The 22,560-nt window shown below is 41.2% G+C and overlaps 2 protein-coding genes and 1 long non-coding RNA gene across 15 annotated transcripts in view; 2 read left to right on the top strand and 1 right to left on the bottom strand.

Moving 5' to 3' along the window:
• The window catches only part of LOC310843151, a 4,682-nt gene extending 1,335 nt beyond the window's left edge, over positions 1 to 3,347 (top strand). The window contains exon 2 of the long non-coding RNA XR_014563537.1: positions 1,988 to 3,347. This is a non-coding gene — a long non-coding RNA (uncharacterized lncRNA). The remainder of the gene's footprint in view (positions 1 to 1,987) is intronic.
• The window catches only part of TMCO3 (transmembrane and coiled-coil domains 3), a 22,640-nt gene extending 15,154 nt beyond the window's left edge, over positions 1 to 7,486 (bottom strand). For 2 of the 4 annotated variants that reach the window (XR_014563495.1, XM_083735526.1), the window contains exons 1-4: positions 7,061 to 7,163; positions 4,318 to 5,198; positions 2,812 to 2,991; positions 1,728 to 1,919 (exon numbers count right to left, since the gene is read on the bottom strand). Coding sequence is in view for 2 of the 4 variants with exons in the window: in XM_083735526.1 (XP_083591652.1) it covers positions 1,728 to 1,919; positions 2,812 to 2,991; positions 4,318 to 4,836 (891 nt within the window). In the remaining 2 variants the exon portion in view is untranslated. Of the gene's footprint in view, positions 1 to 1,727; positions 1,920 to 2,811; positions 2,992 to 4,317; positions 5,199 to 7,060 lie in introns of all 4 variants that reach the window. The other 2 variants (XR_014563494.1, XM_083735527.1) reach the window with 2 other exon arrangements.
• On the top strand, positions 7,410 to 22,560 carry DCUN1D2 (defective in cullin neddylation 1 domain containing 2). 10 transcript variants are annotated; one of them, XM_083735681.1, is made up of 7 exons: positions 7,410 to 7,554; positions 10,731 to 11,132; positions 14,769 to 14,937; positions 18,307 to 18,437; positions 20,997 to 21,079; positions 21,642 to 21,738; positions 22,036 to 22,560. In XM_083735681.1, the coding sequence occupies exons 2-7, from the start codon at positions 10,958 to 10,960 to the stop codon at positions 22,113 to 22,115; spliced, it is 735 nt and encodes a 244-aa protein (XP_083591807.1). In that variant the 5' UTR covers positions 7,410 to 7,554; positions 10,731 to 10,957; the 3' UTR covers positions 22,116 to 22,560. The 10 variants fall into 10 exon arrangements, with proteins under 10 accessions (XP_083591807.1, XP_083591809.1, XP_083591800.1 ...); XM_083735683.1 differs by having other exon boundaries at positions 7,413 to 7,554; positions 10,916 to 11,132; XM_083735674.1 differs by lacking the exon at positions 7,410 to 7,554 and adding an exon at positions 7,601 to 7,729 and having other exon boundaries at positions 10,916 to 11,132.

The following is a 22,560-nucleotide window of genomic DNA, read 5'->3' as shown; positions in this document are numbered from 1 at the left end:
TTGCCTCAGGTGAGCAGCCTCAACAAGCCTCTGGCTGGGAAGGATCTCCCCCACCCCCAAGAGGATCTCTGAGGTGGGTTCTGCTGAGGGATGTGCATTCCGACACCTTTCTCTCTAGGAAAAAAACCACAACTAATATTGCCCTTTGTTGGTACTGGTTTCACAACAATTCCGTTTCATTTGTGAGCTGGATGAGCAGCCCAGGGTGCATTTATGGGGCATATCACATTCTTATTTGGGTTTAATTTTTTCCCCATAGCTGTGAATGGAATCAGATCACAAATTCTACATTCATTTTTTATACCAGCTGTCACTAAAATCTAACCCAGTACAGCTCTATAAGAACAGCTGCTGTAGTTATGGCGCACAGAGCTCAGATCGGAAGCTCTTGCATACGCAGGAGCTCCTATATGAGCAAGGACTTCCCTGCTGCCTTTAGTGTCAAGGGCAGGCATAGGCAACCTCGGCCCTCCAGATGTTTTTGGACTACAACTCCCATGGTCCCTAGCTAACAGGGCCAGTGGTCAGGGATGATGGGAATTGTAGTCCCAAAAAATCTGGAGGGCCGAGGTTGCCTATGCCTGGTCAAGGGTAACTCAAAAATAAACCCAGCTTCCGCAAAAATGAGGGTGATGGGAAAGAGCTTTGACTTGGAGCCATAAAAGGTAAAGGTAAAGGTACCCCTGCCCGTACGGGCCAGTCTTGACAGACTCTGGGGTTGTGCGCCCATCTCACTCAAGAGGCCAGGGGCCAGCGCTGTCCGGAGACACTTCCGGGTCACGTGGCCAGCGTGACAAAGCTGCATCTGGTGAGCCAGAGCTGCACACGGAAACGCCGTTTACCTTCCCGCTGGTAAGCGGTCCCTATTTATCTACTTGCACCCGGAGGTGCTTTCGAACTGCTAGGTTGGCAGGCGCTGGGACCGAGCAGCGGGAGTGCACCCCGCCGCAGGGATTCGAACCGCCGACCTTTCGATCGGCAAGTCCTAGGCGCTGAGGCTTTAACCCACAGCGCCACCTGCGTCCCGTACTTGGAGCCATAGAGCCATCCTATAATTTTTTCTGCATTAAAAGCAGATGGAGCGATCATAGTAGTATTTTATACTACTTTTAGTACCAGAACTCAGACTTCTCATATATATATAATGGGACTGTAAAAAGGTTGACGTGTTTAATAATGGAGCCTATCTAGAAGTCTCTTTCAGTTAAGGCAGAGTGATATCTACATCAAATAGCTACATTGTATATGGCAATTATCATCCTGTTGAGGGTACTCCTGGTGGCAAACACAAGTTTGTGGTTGAATAATGTCTATAACAACCATCCAAGTCAAAGTCTAAGAAGATGCTTCACAGTATTTCAGATAAAAGAATGATCTTGAGATAATCATATAAGCTAGTGCAGTGCAATGTAGCACCTAAAGTCACAATTTTGAATTCTCAGAAATAGAGGAAATTAATATTCATTATTTTCTGCCATTTTTTCCAGGTTTCAATAACAGCATTTTTAATTTTGGAAAACCCAGTAGTATTTTAAGATATGACAGCAATAAAAAGGTCCTGACACCCGGATATAACACGATTGCAAACTGGTATTGGCAAATAACTTATGATATGTTCATAATTGTTGTTTATATTTCTGTCTTTGAAATGTAAGTATACAGACAATACTCACTTTTAATTTTTATTAAGTTTTATTAATATGCTCAGCCCTATTTTTATACATTACCTTTATAAAATGATGATCCGCACGTGGAATGGTAGAGTCTCTGGGCTTAGTAAGTATGTACTGATTGTTTTGGGAATCAATAAGCATGCTTAGACCCAAATCATCTTCTACTACCCGTTTTGAAATATTTCTTTTACTATCTGCTTCATCTTCTTCTACTCTTAAAACAGCTTCAAAATTCACTCCCCTCACCTATCAAGGAAGCAAAGGTTTTTCATTATTGTCATCTATTTATTATGCCATTTTTTGTTTGTTTTTAGAGTTTAAAAGGAAATAATAATAATGAGCAAGCAATCCTAATATCTCAGAGGGTATCCTCAGAGGTCACAGAACAGTGTGGACCTCCCTCTCTGTGGGCAGAGATCTGGCCCTGGAAGCCTTCTGATTGTGGCTGAAGAAACATCCATAGGTACCTCTCCAATGTGGTTTTTATGGAGAGAGATGGTCCTTGAAGTATTGCAGTCCTGAGCTGTTTAAGGCTTCATAGGTAAAACCCAACACTTTGAATTGGGCCCGGAAGCCAGGATCGGTTTAATATGCTAAAACCCTTTTGCCCCAGTGAGCAACCTAGCTGCTGAATTCTGTACCAGCTGAAGCTTCCAAACAGTCTTCAGAGGCAGCCCTGCATATAAAGCGTTGCAGTAATCCTGTCTATTCTTACAACACCAGGATTTCAATTTTTATAAATTGTTTGTATTGCCTTAATAACCTCTAGGTCCGAGATATCAATCTTGTGTATCTGTTACATTGGCATTTTTTATTCTAAAAGTTTCTAGTTTTGCTACTTTTAATTTCTACAGTAATGTGGTTAACCTACAAGCTACTATGTATTTCTCGCCTCTCACCACTGAAGAAAACATGCAGTTGGTGTCTTGGAATCCTCCCCATTGCATTGGATTTCAAATTAGAATTTATATTGCAACAAGAAGAAATGAAAGTCTTCTTATTTATTCTGCCAATATGCCACTTAACTGGAGAACATAACATAAAAATACTTAATAAGAATACTTTTGATAAATTGTTATATAAGATAGTAAGTAGCAGAACTCAATCGCTATAAAAATCCCTCTCTAGATAAACTTACTGACTTGTTGTCATCAAAGGCATGCTCTCCTATTTCCTCTTCAAGCCTATCAGCTGCTTTTCTTACATCTTCAAGAATCTCATCAAGAATGGATAAACTTTTATTTTGATGCTGCATGTTTTTCAGGGCTTCAGCCTGGTGTTTCTCTGCTGCTAGAAGTTCAACATATTCTGTTTCTTCCTGTTAGAATTCATAAGAAAAATTCTAAGATATTTTTTCAAAGCTGACATTCACAAGATGAACATTTCATTTTGTCAAAGTTCTTACAAAACTTTTTAAAAGCTGCAGAACAAATACTTCATACAAAGAGCTTCCTGAGGTCCTTAAATTGCCTTTCAGCTCTAGATCCTCAATAAAGCTGGAATGAAATCCTTAAAAGGCCATTTTATAATAAGGACAGTCAACATATGCAGAGTGTTTACTCCTTTCAGTAGCCATTATTTATTAACTGTTATATATTTATATCCCACTTTTCCCTTAGGAAGTACAAGATGACATACATATCTTAAGGGTGAAATATAGCAATTTACTCAACATCACCAGTGATTTTATGGGGAACTATAAGGTACAACGTAACATCTCTCTAGGTATAAAAATGCAAGCCAATATTTATCTTCTCATTTCATTATGTGGTTATTGTCATTCTGCAGCCACCCCTTCTCATGACCACACTGCTGGAAAAGGAGTTCCAATGACAATGACAAAGGAGCAGTCTCACTGATTGTATATCCTCTGCTGTCATAACAACTTTTATGGGCATGCATGCACTTCTTTCCTTGCTTAAGAAAGGCATCTCCTTGCCCAGAAACAGTGAAAGTAGCAGATTTTTAATTCTGGATGATTTAACATAGGGGCTTTGGCCACCTTGTCAAGAGCTAATGAAGTTTGCTTCTATCAAAGGCTTATAAACCTAACAAATGATAGGACCGAACGTGTTTGAGAAATATTTTGTCTACTATTTGGACAGATGGAACAAGAACTTGACACTTAATATTGCATTTGAAAGTGGAATAGTAGTTCTTACTACTGAATGTCATAACTCACTATGGGTCAGTTACTGGGAATTTTTGGTTGTGGAGTATGCAGCAGCCTGCCCAATCAATCATGAGTTTCTGTCCTGTCTGGGCATCATACATAGATGTGCCATTTGCATAGCATCTATGGCCCAAATATGACCACTGATAATATGGGGAATTCTACACACATTGGCTTTTTTTGCAACTTTGGCCCTAAAGGCAATACCCAATGTTGATCATACTCGGAATAGAGCCACTGGAATAAACAGACTTAATAGGTCTACTCAGAGTATAACACCAGATATTGCCCTAAGCAAACCATTATCTCAGAATTAATGTGATGGGTGTGATTCCCCCTTCTCCACCAAGCACAGCCAGCAAGTTTGTTGAAACCAACCTAATACTTTGTTGAAACCTGTCTATAGGTGGTAGCTACCTTGACATCCTTTAGTTTTATAACATTAAATTTTCAGCTGCAAAGAGAACTAACCTTTATTGCTGCTTCCCTCAAAGCTTCCAATCTCTGCCGACTACTTTCCTTCATGTTCACAACATCTTTATAATCACCTTGTAAAGCTCTTTGGAGTCCGTAGATTGCTTGAAATACAGAATTTTCACTTTCATTCAGCTCCTTTTGAAAAATTTCAAATGTGTGGACCTGAAAAGTTCTTTCTGCAAGTGACAGCCCCGAGTCCTTTTCTACTGCTCTTATTGCACTTTTTAGTTTGTTGAGAACCACATTCTTTTGACGCAGGAGTCCAGATAGCTTTCTGCAGTTTTCTACAAGCCATTGTTTCCTCTGTGTAGCAGCAACTCCTCTACCACGATGCAGTTTTATTGCATGTTTCACTATATCTTCATGTTCCACAGGTGTTATTAGTTGACAGCAAAACAATGAAGCCAACACCCATAAGGAAATAAATCCAGTTACCTTCATGGTCCAATTATTACCAATCATAGGAAAGCAGTCAGAAATTATGCCAAACTTTCCATTATATGCTTTTTGCATCTCAAATATATATGCAGTGTGCTCAATTAATAAATATTAGCTGTCATTCTTAGTATACTGCTGAACCACTGAAACAAATATGAATTCAAATTCCAGAAACCAGGAGATGAAAATACCTTAAGCACTGCACATTCTTCTTTCTTCAAGGTTACATTGCTTTTTATGAAAAACATATTCTGTCTTGGTCTGCTTTTTGTCCAAAACATAGCACAAGCTAACATCTATCAAGATGGAAAGAGGTTCTACTGAAAAATATTTTAATATATTTTCCTTGAATTATATCAAATACTCTTCAATTAATTTTCACTAATGGAATGGTTGCTTGATCTTCTTATATGGACAATAAATGATGATTCCCAACTCTGCATTTCAAAACAAAAAGTAAAATGGCTACTTACTGAGAGGTTTTTTATTATAATCAAGCAGTATTCAAATATTGTTAAATGAATAAAATAAAGTACAATTGATTACAATATTTTAATTTCCTAGTAACTAACCTAGACTTCTCCCACCTCCATTGCTTTTGTTATTGTGCTCCTCCTTTTCCCTGCAACACCTCATGCTCTCTACTTGTCAAGCAACTTCCTTCTCGCAGTCAACAATAGTGAACATTTTCCTGACCTCTTCCTTTCCAAATCTCTCTGGTCTACATAGACCGTAAACCCATTAAAGTCAAGGGCTGTGGCATGGCTTTGTTCTGTACAATAACCAGGAATATGTGATGCTGCAAATCCATATTGTTATGGAGTGGTCTGGAGATCTGAGTTTTGGAACTCTGGGGCAGCTCCTTGATCTCCTGCTGTTTGCTCTTCCCCAAAAAACCTGTTGTTGTTTTACTTTGATGATAAGATGGTGGATCATAGTGTTGGTGAGATCCCAATGTACCCACTGTCTTAATTTCCCAGAGGCATCTATACATATGAAATAAGGACATGCAAATTTGTGCTCAAGTGCCCTGCCAAGTGTGTTAAACAGCAGTGGGTAGCCATTAAGACTTCAGATCCATCAATCCTGTCAAGGATAGCTCCAGGTTTTCAGGTACTCCCAAGCAAGACTTATTCCTCACAGTAAGATCACATTCCTTACTTCCATAATACTTAATTCACTAAATACTGGGAAAAGAGGAAGAAGGGTAAGGATTGTGCTGGAGCTATGACTCAATTCAGCATCCCCTTCAAACATCTATGGACCCCAGGGTCCCAAGGTCTGATGACCTTGATTGCTGCTGCCACCAACTACTTACATATATATGGGAGAACATCTATCCCAGGAAAGGCGTTTATGAAACGGTCATTAAACACTAGTTATAGCAGGCCATTTACATCTGCCCTGACCAAGGTGCATAAAGGTGTATATCCTTTCCGTCCATTGGAAGGAAAAAGCAGCGTCCACTTCCCAAGCTCCCAATGCCGCTTGCTTTAAAGGGCAGGGCATGTCCAGCAGCAGGGAGAGCAGCAAGACACACCATTATTCCCTTGGTGCTAAAGATGTAACAAATGGTGGAGATTTGGTGGGGGGGGAGGGAGGGAGAGGAAGAAGCCACCACCACCACCCCACCCCTCTTTTTTGGGGGAAGGATCCAACTCGCTAACCACCACTCTCTGGTCCCATACTCAAAATAACCAACAACAAACTCAAGTCCAGCACTGCTTCCTTTATGACGCCACCTTAGGAACCAACTTCTGGGGCTGAGGTCACTTCAGGGCCCCCGTCCAATAAAACATTGGAGGGGTCCAGGCTTGGGTGTAACCATGATTTTTTTGGGGGGGGCAGGCATGATGTTAGGAAAGGCAGAACCAAGTTATCTGTGACGCAACTGGTCAGTCAGTTATATTTATTTTATTTTATAATAACAATAATAATAATTTATTATTTATACCCCGCCCATCTGGCTGAGTTTCCCCAGCCACATTTACTTGATTTTTTTTGGAGGGGGGGTCCAGCCCCATGGGTCTAAAAGACCCCCGGCTCTGAAGTTGATGGACACTGCCACTCAAATCGTGTGCATGAACCGTGTCATGAGATCACGCGCGAGGGTGGGCCGCCGAAGGCGATTCAGGATCCAGTTTCGGAGCCTCTTCCTTCTTTCATTTCAAACCTGGATCCCTCAGTCCCGTCAGGGCTGACTGGAAAGTGAGGGAAAGAAGCGGGGTGGTGGTGACGAACGACATAGCTCTTCCTCTCTCCCCCCCCCCCCACTCTACCCCACCTCGCATCGCCTCACCTGCACGGGAAGGTCCCACCGCAGCCGAGCCACCGCCGGAGAAGCCGAGCCACGTCCCCATCCTCCTCACCTCCACGCCGCCTCCCTTCCTCGTTCTCTCAGGTGACCAATCGAATCCCTCGGAGGAGCCGCCTAGCCAAGCTCGCGCCCCGCCCTCAGCCAACCAGAACGGAGGGCTCCGCCCCCTCTCCATAACGAACCCCCTGCCATTACCTCACCCGTCAAAAACAACCACTCGGCTTCTCTCAGCTTGAAGGAGCACAGCAGAGCGACTCGCCGGCGCTTTCCCTCGCTTTCGTTTCTTTTTTAACGCCTTGTGGGAAATGTAGTCCTCCTGGTGGGCTGTGGGAAATGTAGTGAACGGGGTTGTTTATATATACATGTACAGTAGAGAGAGAAAGGGGTACAGTAATCGCAACCGCCTCCGTTGCGGTGCATTGTGGGAAGTATAAAATTCCCACTCCACCCCTCCCACGCTCGCATCGGCCATAGAGGTAAGATATTATAGAGCTACAATAGTGGGTGGGACTTCCTGGTTTCCTTTGACGCTCTTTTTGGCCGCTTCACTATATGACCGAAGGGGAAGGCGTCGGTAGAAAAACAATGGGGAAAGGCAGTATTTGGGTATAGCTGCTCCTGAGCAGCAGTATGACTAGCCAGAAACAGAAGGTAACAGCAAAGGGCATGTTATTTTCGACTCGGCTCTTATTTTGTGTGGGAAATGTGGGTGGGAATTCTTAGAATTGCATTGACTGTACCAAAACAGCCGTCGTAGCCTGCCTTCAAATCTGGGCTTCTACATGCAGTTCTGCGCTGAACTGATCTGAGGGCGGGATTATCTTGTTGCAACATGGTGTTTTTGTACGAGGGATATTTTTGAGACTGTAAATGCAAACTGGCCTCAGCATCCCCATCTATAATACTGCAAGTTAAAAAAGGAGGCTGGACCTTTCCAGGTTACGGCAAAAAAAACAGTCCCCACCTTAGATCTCCTCTCAGCCCAAATGCAGCACTGAACTGCATGCAGAAGTCTTGTGCTTCAACAAGCTGCATACGAGTGCATTGCCCACTTATTAATAATAATAACTTTTTTAAAAACCACGGTAAGACCAGCGCTAAAAAGAAAATAAATCCTTTGTAGAGGACTTGCTGTTGCCCAGTTACAGGGGACGGGGAATCCCGAGTTTCTCCAGTTTTTTGTCTCCCTTGTGACGCTCGAAGCAAGCGAACAAAAACTTAGCCCAGAAGTGAGACGCTTCGCATGAGTCTACTATTACACATCTACGGCAGCAGCCGGTTGAGAGCGGAGTGCACCATGGGTAACGTAGTTCCTCCTTCCCCTTCTCGCTTTTGTCGGGCCTTGCACGATTCCCCCAGCTCTACCTCACGGGCGCGGTAGCGTCGCACATTTTAGTATTGGAACCGCGGGAAAGAACACAACTCGGGGGCGGGAGTTTCCGAAGAAGATCCTAGGCGATGGCAGGCGGTTGAGGGTCGAGAGGGAGGGGGGGGGGAGAGAGAGAGAGAGAGAGAGAGGCCGCCCGGTACGCGCGTGCGCAGGAGGACGCCGTAGCGGCGGCGGCGGCAGCAACAGCGCTGGCGCTGGATAGTGAAGTTGGTTGAAAGCGCCGCTGATAAAATGGTAGGTTGCGCACGGCGGGGGGGGGGGGAGGTGAGTGGAGAGGGAGAGGAGAGAGAAAAACTGCACCGGTTGTTAATAACAGCCCCCCCCCCTTCCCGCTTCCGCGAGCTGAAGGAGGAAGCAGCGGAATAAAAGCTCCTCCCGCCGGGCTGCCGCCTGAGGGCAAAGTGCAGCGCAGCGAGCGACCTTGCTCTCTTTCCCCTTTAGGTCTCTCGCGTCTGCTGGCGCCTCAGTCAAGGAAGGTCACGAGGCGGCCGGCTTTCTTTTGGAGAGGTGGGGGGCGGCAAAGGCTCTTTTGAGACTTAACCCTGTCTGCCTTCCTCTCTCTCCCCCCCCCCCAATCTCCTTCCCCGTCATTGAAGCTCTCCAAGCCCCGAGGCGATCCTGTAACACTAACCCGCACACACGGGTGTGCGTCTCGTGTGAATGAAGGGGGGTTGTTCTTTTGTGCGTGCGTGCGTGTAATGGGATTCTTGGGGGCGAAGCTAATAGCAGAAGCACCGCAAGTACAGGACTTACTGCCACCACGGCTGGCTGACGGGCTCTCACCACCACTAACTCCACCACGTACCTTTCCCTTTTTTGGGCAGGGGAGAAGCTGGCAGGGTGCTGCAGCCTGACGACCTCACTCTCTCTCTCACTCACTCACATATACACACACACACCGATTTTGTCCCGCTTCTTACAGACCGGCCCCAAAGCTATACTTCTCTCTTTGCCTTTCTTCCCTCTCTTCCCACCCGCACTTCCTCGACCTGTTCTGTGAGCGGCTCTGGGGAGAGGAGTTTTTACAGGGGGGATATAGGCCGGAGTGAGCTGTCCCTTGGGGGGCAAGGAGCCGCAGGTGAATGAGTTGCCCGTGAGCCGCTAAGGTGCATCTTCCCTCCTTCCTTTTGCGCTCCTAAGACCAAATCGTTCCCACACACACTCTGTTAGGATCTGGCATCGCTCAATTTCCCCTCATTCGTCTCCTGCTAGGTATGATAATGAGTGGTTTATTTGGAGAGAAAGCCGAGTTTAAATGAGGATCTCAAATTAGAATCAGAATAAATGTATTTAAAAAATAAAAAACCCTGATTCAGGTTCAATAAACTGCTTGCTTGCTTTTTTTATTATTATTCAATATTCTTGCCTGTGAAAGCTCAGCTTCTCACATTATCCCAAAAAGTGAAACAAGCAAGCCTCTCTTTACTTCAATGATAAAACCTTGAATTCCTGGATCTTGAAATTGGCTGGCAAGTAAGGATACAGGAGCCATGTTTTACTTGGATTTATTTTCCAATGTGGTGGTTCTCAGGACTCTTTCACAAACATTTTTTTACATGGGGCTTCTTTAGAATAGGAGAGAAGTCTTGCTGTAGTTTTGGTCGTGCAGTTTCATATGCTAAGAGGATTTTATAAAGAAAATGCCATCATGAATGGTGACACAAAATATCACAACTGTGTTCATCTTACTGAGAGATATTTCAAGACTGTACTGGCAGTAAAGAAATGCAAATGAAACATTAATGCAATAGGAATGTACTGTTAAAGTGACTTCATGTTACTGTGTTTTTGGATGACACATTTATTTATTATTTATTTTGGTTTCTAACCTGAAGCAATACTTTTAGAATGCCGGCTTCTGATTTTTATCATGATTATATATCTCCACTGATATTGCAACTAAGTGCAATCCTATGCATGTTTGCTTTCAAGTAGCTCATTCGTTTTAATGCAACTTAACTCCCAAGTAAATGTGTAAAGGATTGTATCTTCAGTTTTTTTAGACCCTTGAATATATGGTACATGTCGTTTCATGCTTTATAAGGGCACAGTTTTGTTCTTAGGTTTATCATAACACCACTACTTAAAAGTTACTTGACTAAAGATTTGGCGCCCTTAATGAATAGCTACTGTGTAGATAAAACTGGATATTCTAATGAGGAAAGCTGATGTATCTAGAATTGTAATGCTAAGACTGAAATGAATTGCACTCAGAATTTTGTTTGTTTGTTAAAAATGTACATATAGATGCTGTCATTTCAGTTTTCAGAAGAGAGTGCTGTCTTTAACTACAGAAGAACAAGGATATCTTTGGGTTATTCTGGAGTGAAATTTGTTACCCAACAAGAGAAGTAAACCCTTTTAAAAGATAGGCAGTTATAGTAGAATTCTGAAACAAACGACTGGATTAGCTTCATTGGCTTTCCTGCTTCTTTTGCATCCCAAAGCATAAACTTAAATCGTCTCAGAAGGACAAGGTCCGCCAGTTTATGGCAGTTACCCAGGCTGGTGAAAGGACTGCTATATACTGTTTAATGCAGAATGAGTGGAAACTAGAAGTGGCAACAGACAACTACTTCCAGAACCCAGACTTGTACTACAAAGAATCCATGAAAATTTCAATAGACAGAAAGAAATTAGAACAATTGTATAACAGGTACAAAGGTAAGGTTTATTTTTTCATTATTTCATTTGGACTTGGTTTCAGCTTTTGCCTAAATCTTTGGGGTTTGGGGAATCTGTAATCCTGAACATATCTACTTGGAAGCGACACCCATTGAATTCAGTGCATTTGGTTCTGGGTAAACATGCATAGTATCAGGCTGTAAACTAAATGTGAATGTAGAAGTCTGTTCTAATGATCTCTATATAGACTATTGTAATAATGACAACCATTATTACTATTGTAATAATGACAAGTATAAAGCTCTCCCCCCTACTTTATCTTTGCCATTCAATATGACATAATTCTATTTTAAAATTGAAAACACTGTAACTGCAAATCCAGGAAAAGGAAAAGCAATCTAGCTGCTTAAATTTGTATGTGTGAGATGTACTAGCAGTATATTAAGTGCTATATATAGCTGTAGCTAGCAGGGTCATATGGGTAGGGCTGTGTTGCTCTCTGGCCTTCCCAGTGCAATAGGTCATTGCTGGTTACCAAGGGTGGGAGGGGTAACGTAGTGAGATAATCAGCACGTTTTGGGTGCAGCTGCAGGGTCAATCCAATGATCCCAATTCTGCCCCCTCATTCTGCAGAGCATGCATTTTGAATAAAAGATGCATTTTGAATAAAAGCACACATTCTACTCATGTAAAAACATGCTGATTCCCGGACTGTTCACTGGCCGGATTTAGAAGGCAATTGGGCTGGATCTGGCCCCCGGGCCTTATTTTGCCTACCCATGCTAGAGGGAAGTGAGAGGCAGATGGGACTTGTGAACCTGGGAAGGTAGCCCATCTAGAAGAAAGCTGATCCTAAACCTCGGCTGCCATGCTAAATATCTTCAAGAGAAGAAAAAACTAAGGAGCAAACCCTACACAAATCCAGAGCAGAGTCCCTAAAATGGTTAGATGGCATCTTGTACACCTCCTTCGGGCAACTCCTGCAGCCAGGCTGTTGCCAAATGCATTGCTCCGCTTCCCTTTGGACCACATCAGTGAGGCTGAGTGGGTCCTGTCATCTGGGCAGCCCAGGGCCTCCATACACACTGCTCAGGCTTGCACCCTGGGGAAGTCACCGGTGCAGTTAACACAGTGGTTTGACTCCACCCTTGGAGTTGCACTCCATTGTCTCTTTGAGAAGGACAGATGCCAACAACTCCTTTGAAAGTAGGGGTGGGACTTATGTGCACTCTGCTAACATGCGTGATCACCCAGAACACAACCCCCGTGCACACTTGGGGTTGTCTGTATTTTATTATTGTACAGGCAACCCCCAATTTACATGGGTGTTGCATTCTGGGTAATCGTGCACAATGGCAGAGTGCACATAAGCACGTTACACCCCGGTTCATTCTGTTTTCCAGGTCGATGCAGTGCATCCAGTCGCATGTCAATTGGATGCACGCAAATTGGTCTTTGCCTGTATGTTATGTTCATCACAAATTGGGAGGTAGAACAATATGAATTTCTTAAAAAAGGATTAGTATCCAGTGAAGGAGTGAAAACATACTTAATTTTTTGCAGTTCTATGTGAGACCATCACTGTTGAAGTATTTATATTTAAATCTGTAATTTGCTTAGATTTATATTCTGTGCTCTCTTTCACAAGTAATACAAAGCTAAAACATGGCCCAGTGTGCAAGCTCCTGCAGAAGAGGTCATGGCTGCATTGCTCCCTCATTCCTGCTCCTGCTGCACTTCAGTGAACTTAGCCCCATAACACCCCTTTTTGGGGATGTATACCAGCCATAGCTCAACTGGCTGAGCTGCGATGTGCAAGGTACACCAGTGTATCTTGACTGAACCAGGGCTGGGGACTTTATGCCATCTCAACCTGACTGAACAGGAGATCTGTATCATAAGTGGCATATCTTGCCATAGGTTTGTCCCTATAAAGCTTTTTAAAAAATAAAAATAAATCAGTCACTGACCTTTGGAGGTTCAAATCTGTAAGATTTTTCACCCAGCCTTGAATCCTTGCCACTTTCAGTGTAATGTTTATCAGTTCTTGAGCTTTAAAGTTTAATAGTGTCTCCCAGTACTATGAATGCAATCTGATTGTTAAACCTCCCTGTTAGCAGAGGAACAGCGCTCAATCCCTCTTCCCATGGAACTCTGGGAATTTTAGTTCTGAGAAGGGAATAGAGGTCGAACAACTCTCAGCACCTGTAACAAACTACAATTTCCAGGATTCTGGGATTTTAATGTCTGGTGTTAACACTTCTATTGTACTATTGTAAGAGATTGAATATGGTCTTTTCTTCTAAATTGCTTGATAGCTTACTCAGTCTTCAGTAAGCAATCATTTGCTAAACTTTATCTCAGAACGTACTGATGTTTGGGTAATATGCAAATTTACTTAAACAATTGGTTAAAAGACAGATTGTTAACAAACCAAAATACTTTAATCCGCTGACAGCTCCAATGAAATGTGTTACAATAATATGTTGGTGTCTGAAAGACGTTATTAGTTTTACTTGTAAAAAAAAAACAACTATGTCACAAATGGCAGAGTTGTAGATCACATTTCCACTAAGCATATACAGAAAATTGGAGAGCTCAAGGTAGCTTATTGTCCTTTATTAGTATTATACGGACTTTAAACAGAAGCAGACTTGAAGAGGACATTTCATTTGCACCTGTAGTTAACTGCTTCAAAAGCAGGCTCTCAGAGAGATGAATGAACGACTAGAGTGATCCATAGAATTTAAGTTAGAAAATCTGTTCTTGTGTGTATGATTGTCTAATAACCTCTTACAGCAATCATCTGTTTTTCAAGCCCTTAAGAGATTTATGGAGATGTGAAACACATCCAGTACAAAGGTCTATTTTAAATATCATTACAACTCTTCAGTTGGAATTTTAAAAGTAAGACTGTCTTTCTTTGAAATTTCAACATATACTGTACTATAAAATGTTGACATACTATTTATTTAAATTTTGGAACTCAATTTTAAAGAAAATCAGAGAGGATGGTCTTGTTGGTTAGTAAGGTTAAGGTGTGTAGTTTAGATTGGATAGAAAAAATGTAGTGCCCTCTAGCTGTTGTATTACAACTCCCATCAGTTCCAGACAGGCCAGGGATTATGAGAGTCCTAGTAAAACAATGTCTGGAGGACATCATGTTGTTCAGATGGAGGATACCTGGTTTAGATTCACAACCCAGTTGAATTTTGTAACTTCATGTAATTCCATTCTGTCATATGAAACATTTAAGTGTAAAGAAGACAACAGGAGTGAGCTTCTTTAAAGTCTGAAATTGCTTTCATATCAGACACAGAAAACAGAAGTATGTCTAGAAGTTTCTTGGATTAAAGCTGTGTGTTTACAGCCGCATCTGTAGGTGGGTTAAGCTAGAGTACTTGGATTTAAGGTTTTTGACCACTTGGCTTCAAGTGCTTTAACTTAAAAACTTTGTGGATTGCAGATCTAGGCAGGTGCTCTGCTCTGCCCTCATGATTGAGGGGGCCGTGGCCGTGCAACGTCACCACGCCCCATGGTGTGCATGAGCCCCGGCCCCCTCGGTTTTGTGAAAAATGGAATAGCGGGATGTTTTCTGATGGTTAAAGAGCTACAATTCTTTGAACTGTGATTCTTCATGAAAAAATATAACATTCTTTCCTCCCCTATATACAGATCCGCAAGATGAGAATAAAATTGGCATTGATGGGATTCAACAGTTTTGTGATGATTTAAGCTTGGACCCTGCTAGTATCAGTGTTTTGGTCATAGCATGGAAATTTAGGGCAGCCACGCAGTGTGAATTCAGCAAAAAAGAATTTGTAGATGGCATGACAGAACTGGGGTGAGTATGCCTTTCTTTAATAGGACTTCAAAATGTTCTTAGTAGACCAAAAGGAACTTTCTGAAATATTTCAAAGATGTGCATACTGAACAACTGTATTATTTAATCACACATGTCTTATTTATACACATATAGCCTGAGTTGTGGTCCAGAGAAACTATTTGTTATCAGACAAACTGTGCATGTATCCAGAGCTTTTTGCGTAGCATTCATTTGCTGCTCAATCTCCTATAGCTAACTGTAGACACATCAAACATTGGCTTTGCTAGTTCACTGTGGGAACTGTCCTAGTAAAAACTACCCAAAGATGCTCTTAGCCATGCACATGGTTTCATTAGATGTATGTGAATTTCTAGAGTTGGAGCTTTTCCTAGTAGGGACAATTTCGTTCCCCAGTCCTTCTAGTCTGTTCCCTTCTGTCAGGACTGGTCGTTGTCCTCTTCAGATCACCACACAAACGCTTCTTGTTCTTTTATAAAACTTTTTATTGCGTATTAACAAAACAATCTTATAAACGGTTCTTAAATATTATTCCTCAGAGTCACTTATTTCAGATACCTTCTGAGCTCTGCTTCTCCATGACCAGCCACTCTCAAAATGTCGAACGCCAAAATGTCGAACGCTCCCTTCCCTTTGTTTCCCCGCTCTTTTTTCTAACCTCCTGGCTATAGCTGGCTTGTATCTCCTCTCCTCCGAATCTGAGCTAGAACTTAACCCTTGCCTTTCCTGAGAACAGCCGGTCCCTCCCTGTTGTTCCTCCTGTTCTCTTCTGTTAGATTCACTGCTCCCCTCCCCCCCTTGGGGAATGCTTTCTCCCTCTGGTAAACTGGAAACTTCTAACTCTTCCCTGACACCTTCAGTTAAGAAGACCATATTTATGGCTCTTTTGGATTTAGTTGAAGTGTCGTGGAACACAGAAGACCTCCAGCTAGAGGTGTGACCCATTTAAGAGTTGGTCCTTTAGTGGTGCAGCAATAAAAATACTAGCACATTTGAAAAGCTAATCAGGGTCCCTTATGGTTTCAATTTGGATGGGGGAACCTCGTGTTGTGAATCCTGCATTGCAAGGAGTTGGACTAGATGTTCTTTGGAGTCCCTTCCAACTCTACAAATATATGATTCTGTATAGTTTTCCAAAACAGGGTGGAGCCTAGGAGAGGTGGCTGGAAACAGACACCCCAAACGTCCCAGTTCACTTTCAACCCCTTTTGAAATACATTGCTCACTAGGAGCTCTCCATGGTGCTGTGACAACTGCCTTGCTCCATTAGCTCCTCCACAGAACCAGAGCAAGACAGTTCATTTCTTCCTGTTATGTAACACATAAAAATGTCTAAGATGACAATGCTCAGGCTCATCTTTCTCAGTAGCACATGCTTCTCTCAGTACTTGCTCACTAGCATGTGCTTTCATCCTCCTCATCTTCTCACAATGATTCTAATGTCCTCTTGCCTCTTTCAAACATGTGACCAAATGTTTTTTAAAATGTCATTTGAAGTCACTAAACATATATTTGGCTTTGTTGACAAAAAAAGGTCAAAAATTCTCCCATTCTTACCCATGCAATTAGTTTATCACAAGATAGACAAAATTTGATGTTTTTGTTTTGTTTAGTAATTAGATTTTATATTTTTTTCATAAGGCTTGCTTGAATTTATTTTCCTTTGTTGCCCTGGGGCAGTGAGACCTTGAATGGTTTTTGAGCTCTCACACTTTCCCACAGATGTAGAATTTAACATTTAAAACAGGAGTTAAAATAAATACAGGATCATAATACATGAAGTAGATCTTCTATGCATGGTGCAAGAATGAAGCAGAAATGAATGAAAGAATTAGGAGGAAGTAGCCAACCTAGCAGTTTGAAAGCACGCCAAAAAAGTGCAAGTAGATAAATAGGTACCGCTCCGGCAGGAAGGTAAACGGTGTTTCCGTGTGCTGCTCTGGTTTCAGTGTTCCATTGTGCCAGAAGCAGCTTAGTCATGCTGACCACATGACCCGGAAGAAACTGTCTGCGGACAAACGCCAGCTCCCTTGGCCTGTAAAGCAAGATGAGCACCGCAACCCCAGAGTTTTCTGCGACTGGACAACTGTCAGGGATCCTATACCTTTTACCTTTTAGAGGTGCTGGAAGACAGTATCTCCGCACATGGACAGCTAGGGTGTCTGTAGTGCCTGATGACAAAGGGGTGAAGGCTCTGGGTGTAGCCTTTCCCCAGACTTGTATATTGCTGATTGTTCCTAGTAGAGCTGTTTCAACTAGACATTCATGCTGCTAAGTAAGTCCTATTGGACCTAAAAATTCTGGCTTAAGTCAAGTAGCCTGCTGGAGGAGGGTTGCCAATTTGACATCAGTTTTTATCAGTGCTGTAGCAAACCTTTGCTTGGGCATTGCCAAGGAAGGCTGAGCTTAACCATCACCAAAAATAGCTTAGGTGGAGAATAGCTGGTTGCTTTTTATCTGCTGCTGTATTAAATTGCTGGGTTGTTTTTGTGTTTTATTTTTAATCTCATATGCTACTTTGAGTCTTCCTGTGGTGAAAATAGTAGTAAAGTACTACTGTTTTATTTCTATGTTAGGTATTATTCCTCCTGTTTGTGTTTTTAAGCAGTCAGCTTATTTTATTTATATTTTTATATATTGTTGAATGGATATTTTGGTATTTATTTATAAACATTATGATTCTACCTGAGGGTTTTTTAAAAAATTGTTATTCTTATCACTCATTTGATACATCGGAGACTACTCAGGGCACAATTTTGGTCAAAAGTGGCATACAAGGTGATGATGATGATGAAATGCAGGGTAAAAATAATATATAAAGTTAACCAAGTATTTGTCTCAGAATGCTAATGTGGACCTGGAGACAACTAACAGGCTAAAGAGAATACTTAAACATTCCTCCATCTGCCATTTTTTTCCTGTACAAATGTTACAATCCAATATTCATGTTACCATGGTAAATGCTGATTGGTGTTCATGTAGTTCTGTCCTGCTATTAAATGGTTTTAATAACATTTTATTGATTTTTAGCAGTTTTAAATGCATATTTTGTGGCCTAGAGGCAGGGTGAAAATGAAAATAAATAAAGCAGTTGTGCAGGGTTTTTTTGCATCCCAGCCACAGCACTTTAATGAAGAATTGTGGAATAATTCATAGTCACTAGTTCTGTTAAAATCTTAAATTATCATGCCAGTTAGTCTAACGCTGATCCTTGCCTTGTATATAAAAACTTTTTAATAAAGATGATTACACTCTTTTAATAAAGAATGTATTTTATCTTGAACAGTGGGAGCATATTTGTCATGTTTTTGTTGGTGTATTTAAACTGTAGGGTTTTTTGTTATAAAAAGAATGTAATATTTTCACCAGGTGCGATACTACGGACAAGCTAAAAACCCTTTTGCCAAGGCTGGAACAAGAATTAAAGGATCCAATGAAGTTTAAAGATTTTTATCAGTTTACCTTTAACTTTGCTAAGAACCCTGGACAAAAAGGTTTAGGTGAGTTATGTTGTGCGGTTTTTTTAAGTTGAAGATAAAAATCAATTAATGTTCTTTCTGTAATCAGTTCCCTTCCCCAAGTTTTCATCTTCAGCTAGAAAGTTCAGATGTACAGTTGTGGCTTCAATTTAAGTAGCATTATCTTTAGATTACAGTGGTACCTCTGGTTACGTACTTAATTCGTTCCAGAGGTCCGTTCTTAACCTGAAACTGTTCTTAACCTGAAGCACCACTTTAGCTAATGGGGCCTCCCGCTGCTGCCACACCGTCGGAGCACGATTTCTGTTCTCATCCTGAAGCAAAGTTCTTAACCCGAGGTATTATTTCTGGCTTAGCAGAGTCTGTAACTTGAAGCGTATGTAACCCGAGGTACCACTGTACAGTTTTGTTGCAACTACTCTCTGCAAACAATTTCAGGGAAAGGTTGCCTGAGAATCTTTTGGGGAGACTTCCAGGTTCGGTGCAATGCACGTCTGTGCTGTCACGCACATATCAGACACACCTAAAATGGTCACTTCCAGCAATAGTAGTAGTAGTAAACTGCTATCTAAGAAACCTTTAAGTAAGGAAGTAAGCCTGCAAAAATAATGTTTGTTCTAATTAACACAAATGGGAGATGTGTACATTAAGACCCTTTTGTACAATAAGACTAATGTGTTTATGACCACATTAGCTTCATGAAAAATGACATTATATGCCAAGAATCATCTTAGAACTGCAGTTGTTCATATGTTCCATTAGAGTAGCATATGAGGGTATTTTTTCAGAGATACAGGAATGTTTTAAAGGATGTTCGTACCCAAATTGATTGTAGCTATTGCACAATCTCCAGAAAGTGTTGTTCTGTTGTTATTGCTAATACAGATACAGTGGTACCTCTGGTTGCTAATGGGATCTGTTCCGGAGGTGCGCAGTGTGATTTGGCGCTCGTGCGCATGCGCGAAGCATGATTTAGCACTACTGCAAATGCTTGAGTGGTGAAACCCAAAAGTAACCCTTTCCTGTACTTCCGGGTCGCTGCGAGACGCAACCTGAAAAAATCTAACATGAAGTAAACGTAACATGAGGTATGACTGTACCTCATCTACACTTAGGAGGCTAGACCTGCTAACGTTGGCAACCTTTTTTCAAATGTTGCTAGGTGTGTGTTTCCATATGCAAATTCTTTTGGGAGGGGGAACACACATTGGTGTGAGCAAATTTATTCACTAGGCGTGCTCCTGAATTTGGATTATACTATAATTAATTAATTAATTAATTAATTAATTAAATTTATATACCTCCCTATACCTGCAGGTCTACAGGGGAATGCAGAACTAATTTATGTTTAATGTTGTCAGAACAACAGTATAGCACATTTGAATAAGAAGTTAAATGTGGGTTGCAATAGTCTTTTCTAAATATGACTTATATGCTTTATTATGACTTATATACTTTACTTTTCTGTATTTCACCATTATCATGAGTACACATGGATGAAGATAATCTGGTTCTAAGTTTTGTTTTAATGTGTCTTTAAATTTATCTACCACACCAAAGGAATGCTAGTTTTATCTTTGTGGCTCAGACACAGTAGCTATGAAGATCGTACACTGGAGGGCAAACAAGATAATGTGTACTATCTTGAGAAGGAAATATTAGTGTTCTTGCTCTAGGAACAAAAACTGTAGTTTTGTTGTTGCTAATCCAGCCTTTTCTTGCAGCCAAAACTGGGAATGGTCAAAGCTAGAATTAGTAATATAAACCTCAGAAGAAGCAATATGAGAAGCAAATACAGTACAGAATTAAATTCGGTTCTCATGTTGTCTTAGTGGGTGGTGGTTTGGAGGGGGAAACAGGTTTAAATGGAGGGAGCCTAACTTACTCCATAAATGAGGTTTGGAAGTAGCCAAACCCCTGGCTATCTATGACCAACACTGATCATTTGCATCAAAATGTCATTGACTTCTGATAAACCTAGTTGTAACAAAGCCCAAGGTAAGGCTACAATGCTGTTTCTGTTTCTTAGTTCAATGGGAAATTTTTCTGAGTTAAACATACATAAGATTAGCTTATAATAATTATAAATGAAGAATTGTTGCCTTTGCATCTTACGTAAACTGAAACATTATTGATGTTCAAACAAGGTTATTCTCCTGGCCACACACGTTATTTTGGTATAATCACTCAGAGTCGCAGGTTAAATCACATTTGGAAATTAGTACTGGATAATTATGTGTTTTGCTAAAAGTTAATAACTTGAAATCTTTCAACTTTTCCCCCCTCAATGAGTTGTATTGCTTTGTTCTTATGCCAGAGGTATTTTATTCTTTCAAAACCTAAAGTGGTAAACAATGAATACAAAAAAAAAGTGTTTTTAAAAGCAAGTCTTCCATGTTTAGGACTAGTGCCACACACATACAAACACCAAGGCTTTACTGTAGAATCACCAAAGGATCTCTCCAAACCTATACTGGTAATTTTTTTTATAATGGTTTAAAAATTACTCATTCTATATTGGCTTAGAGCACAACATCTTTCATATGATTATATATTGTATGTTATGCTTATGTATTTCAGATCTAGAAATGGCAATCGCATATTGGAATTTAGTTTTATCAGGGAGATTTAAATTTCTAGATCTTTGGAATAAATTTTTATTGGTAAGTACAATATTGGAAGTCCATAGAGGCATCTTAAGTCTTTACCTTTGCATATTAAGCATTTACAGCGCAACAAACTTAGAGCTCGGTCCTACTCTCCCCGATGGGGAAGGGGGTTCAGGATGGTGTGTTAGTGTCCTGGCAGAAAAGAATGCTGCTGGCAGGGGTTCTGTCGCAGTGAATATGTCAGCTTTCTCCAAGGAGGTGATAAGCTCCTTCTGGAGGTTGGCAGCAGAAAACCCTGATAAGTGTGAGAGAGGCATTAGTAGCTTTGGATGCACTTGATCCAAAGCCCCATGGATCCCCGAAGGGGCCTGGTCCTTGGGCACATCAAATCTGGCAAAGCAAAAAAGAGAAGATAAACACGCCCTCCCTTCCACCATCTCTGGCCTAAGCAGCAGGGCTTTTGGGTGCAGCAGTGGATCTGCTGCTCCCAAGCCAGGTTTGGGATTGATCTGCTGACCTTATGACTTTTTACTCAGATGTTGGGCCCAGCTGAGATTTTACAAAATTTGTGAGAAAATCTAAAAATAGTTTATACCAGCTTATTTTTCTTGTGTAGGAGCATCATAAAAGATCAATCCCCAAAGATACTTGGAATCTTCTTTTAGACTTTGGAAATATGATTGCAGATGATATGTCAAACTACGACGAAGAAGGTAACTGATGTAGATATTCAAAATTAAATGGTGTGGTGCTGAAGTAATAATGTCCATAAACATTCGCCCTGTGTGTCCACTAGGCGAAGTGCGTGTGTGTGCTGCAAAATAATGTTGACCCTAAAATGTAGTTGAAGCATTTTGTAATTTGCACTTGGCTATGCAACTTGGCTTCCCTCTAGAAGATTTCATATGAATAAAATCTGAGCTGTGAACATGTGTGCAAAGATAAATGCATCGCTTTTTAAACATTCAGAGGTTTTGACTCAAAGCTGTTTAACTTTTTTTTTTTTTTAGGAGCATGGCCAGTTCTAATAGACGATTTTGTGGAATACGCACGACCAGTAGTCACAGGAGGAAAACGTAAAGCTTCCTAACCATAGACTCTTCTCAGTGGACTTAATAAGTTTGCAGTCTGAACTGCATCAGGTAATGAAGACATTTTGGCCAATAACTGTGCACACTGTCACTGGTTTCGATAGTCGTGGTGGGATGCCACTGACGAAACAGGAATCACTACTTCTGCTTCAAGAAAATGATGGCTGACTCATGGACACTGCAAGAAGAAATTCAGAAGATAGCCCAGGCTGTTTGTAGGATATTGGCTTCAATTATTGTACTGGTTGTATCATATAGGATGTAGATTTTGCATGATTTTATACTTTGGAGAAGTTTAACTAGAGGCCATTTTAGTAAAAGTTTTGACAGCACAGCATGCCATTCAGTTCATGAACACCAGCAGTTACATAATTACAACTGTATTATATTGTACTTATATTAAAAAGCAGTATTTGTGGTATATAAATTAAATCCCTAAATAAA

Source organism: Podarcis gaigeae (assembly GCF_964106915.1).
Source record: "Podarcis gaigeae genome assembly, chromosome: 4".
Classification (NCBI taxonomy): Eukaryota; Metazoa; Chordata; class Lepidosauria; order Squamata; family Lacertidae; genus Podarcis; species Podarcis gaigeae.
Note: the sequence above shows the minus strand (reverse complement) of the source record. Positions and strands in the feature narration are given on the sequence as shown.

Bases quoted from the DNA above. Each gene is read 5' to 3' on its own strand.
- DCUN1D2 (XM_083735674.1), top strand. From the start codon at position 7,709: ATGACTAGCCAGAAACAGAAG. The intron at 11,133-14,768 runs GTAAGGTTTATT...CCCTATATACAG, and splicing joins ATTGTATAACAGGTACAAAG to ATCCGCAAGATGAGAATAAA. The intron at 21,739-22,035 runs GTAACTGATGTA...TTTTTTTTTTAG, and splicing joins GTCAAACTACGACGAAGAAG to GAGCATGGCCAGTTCTAATA.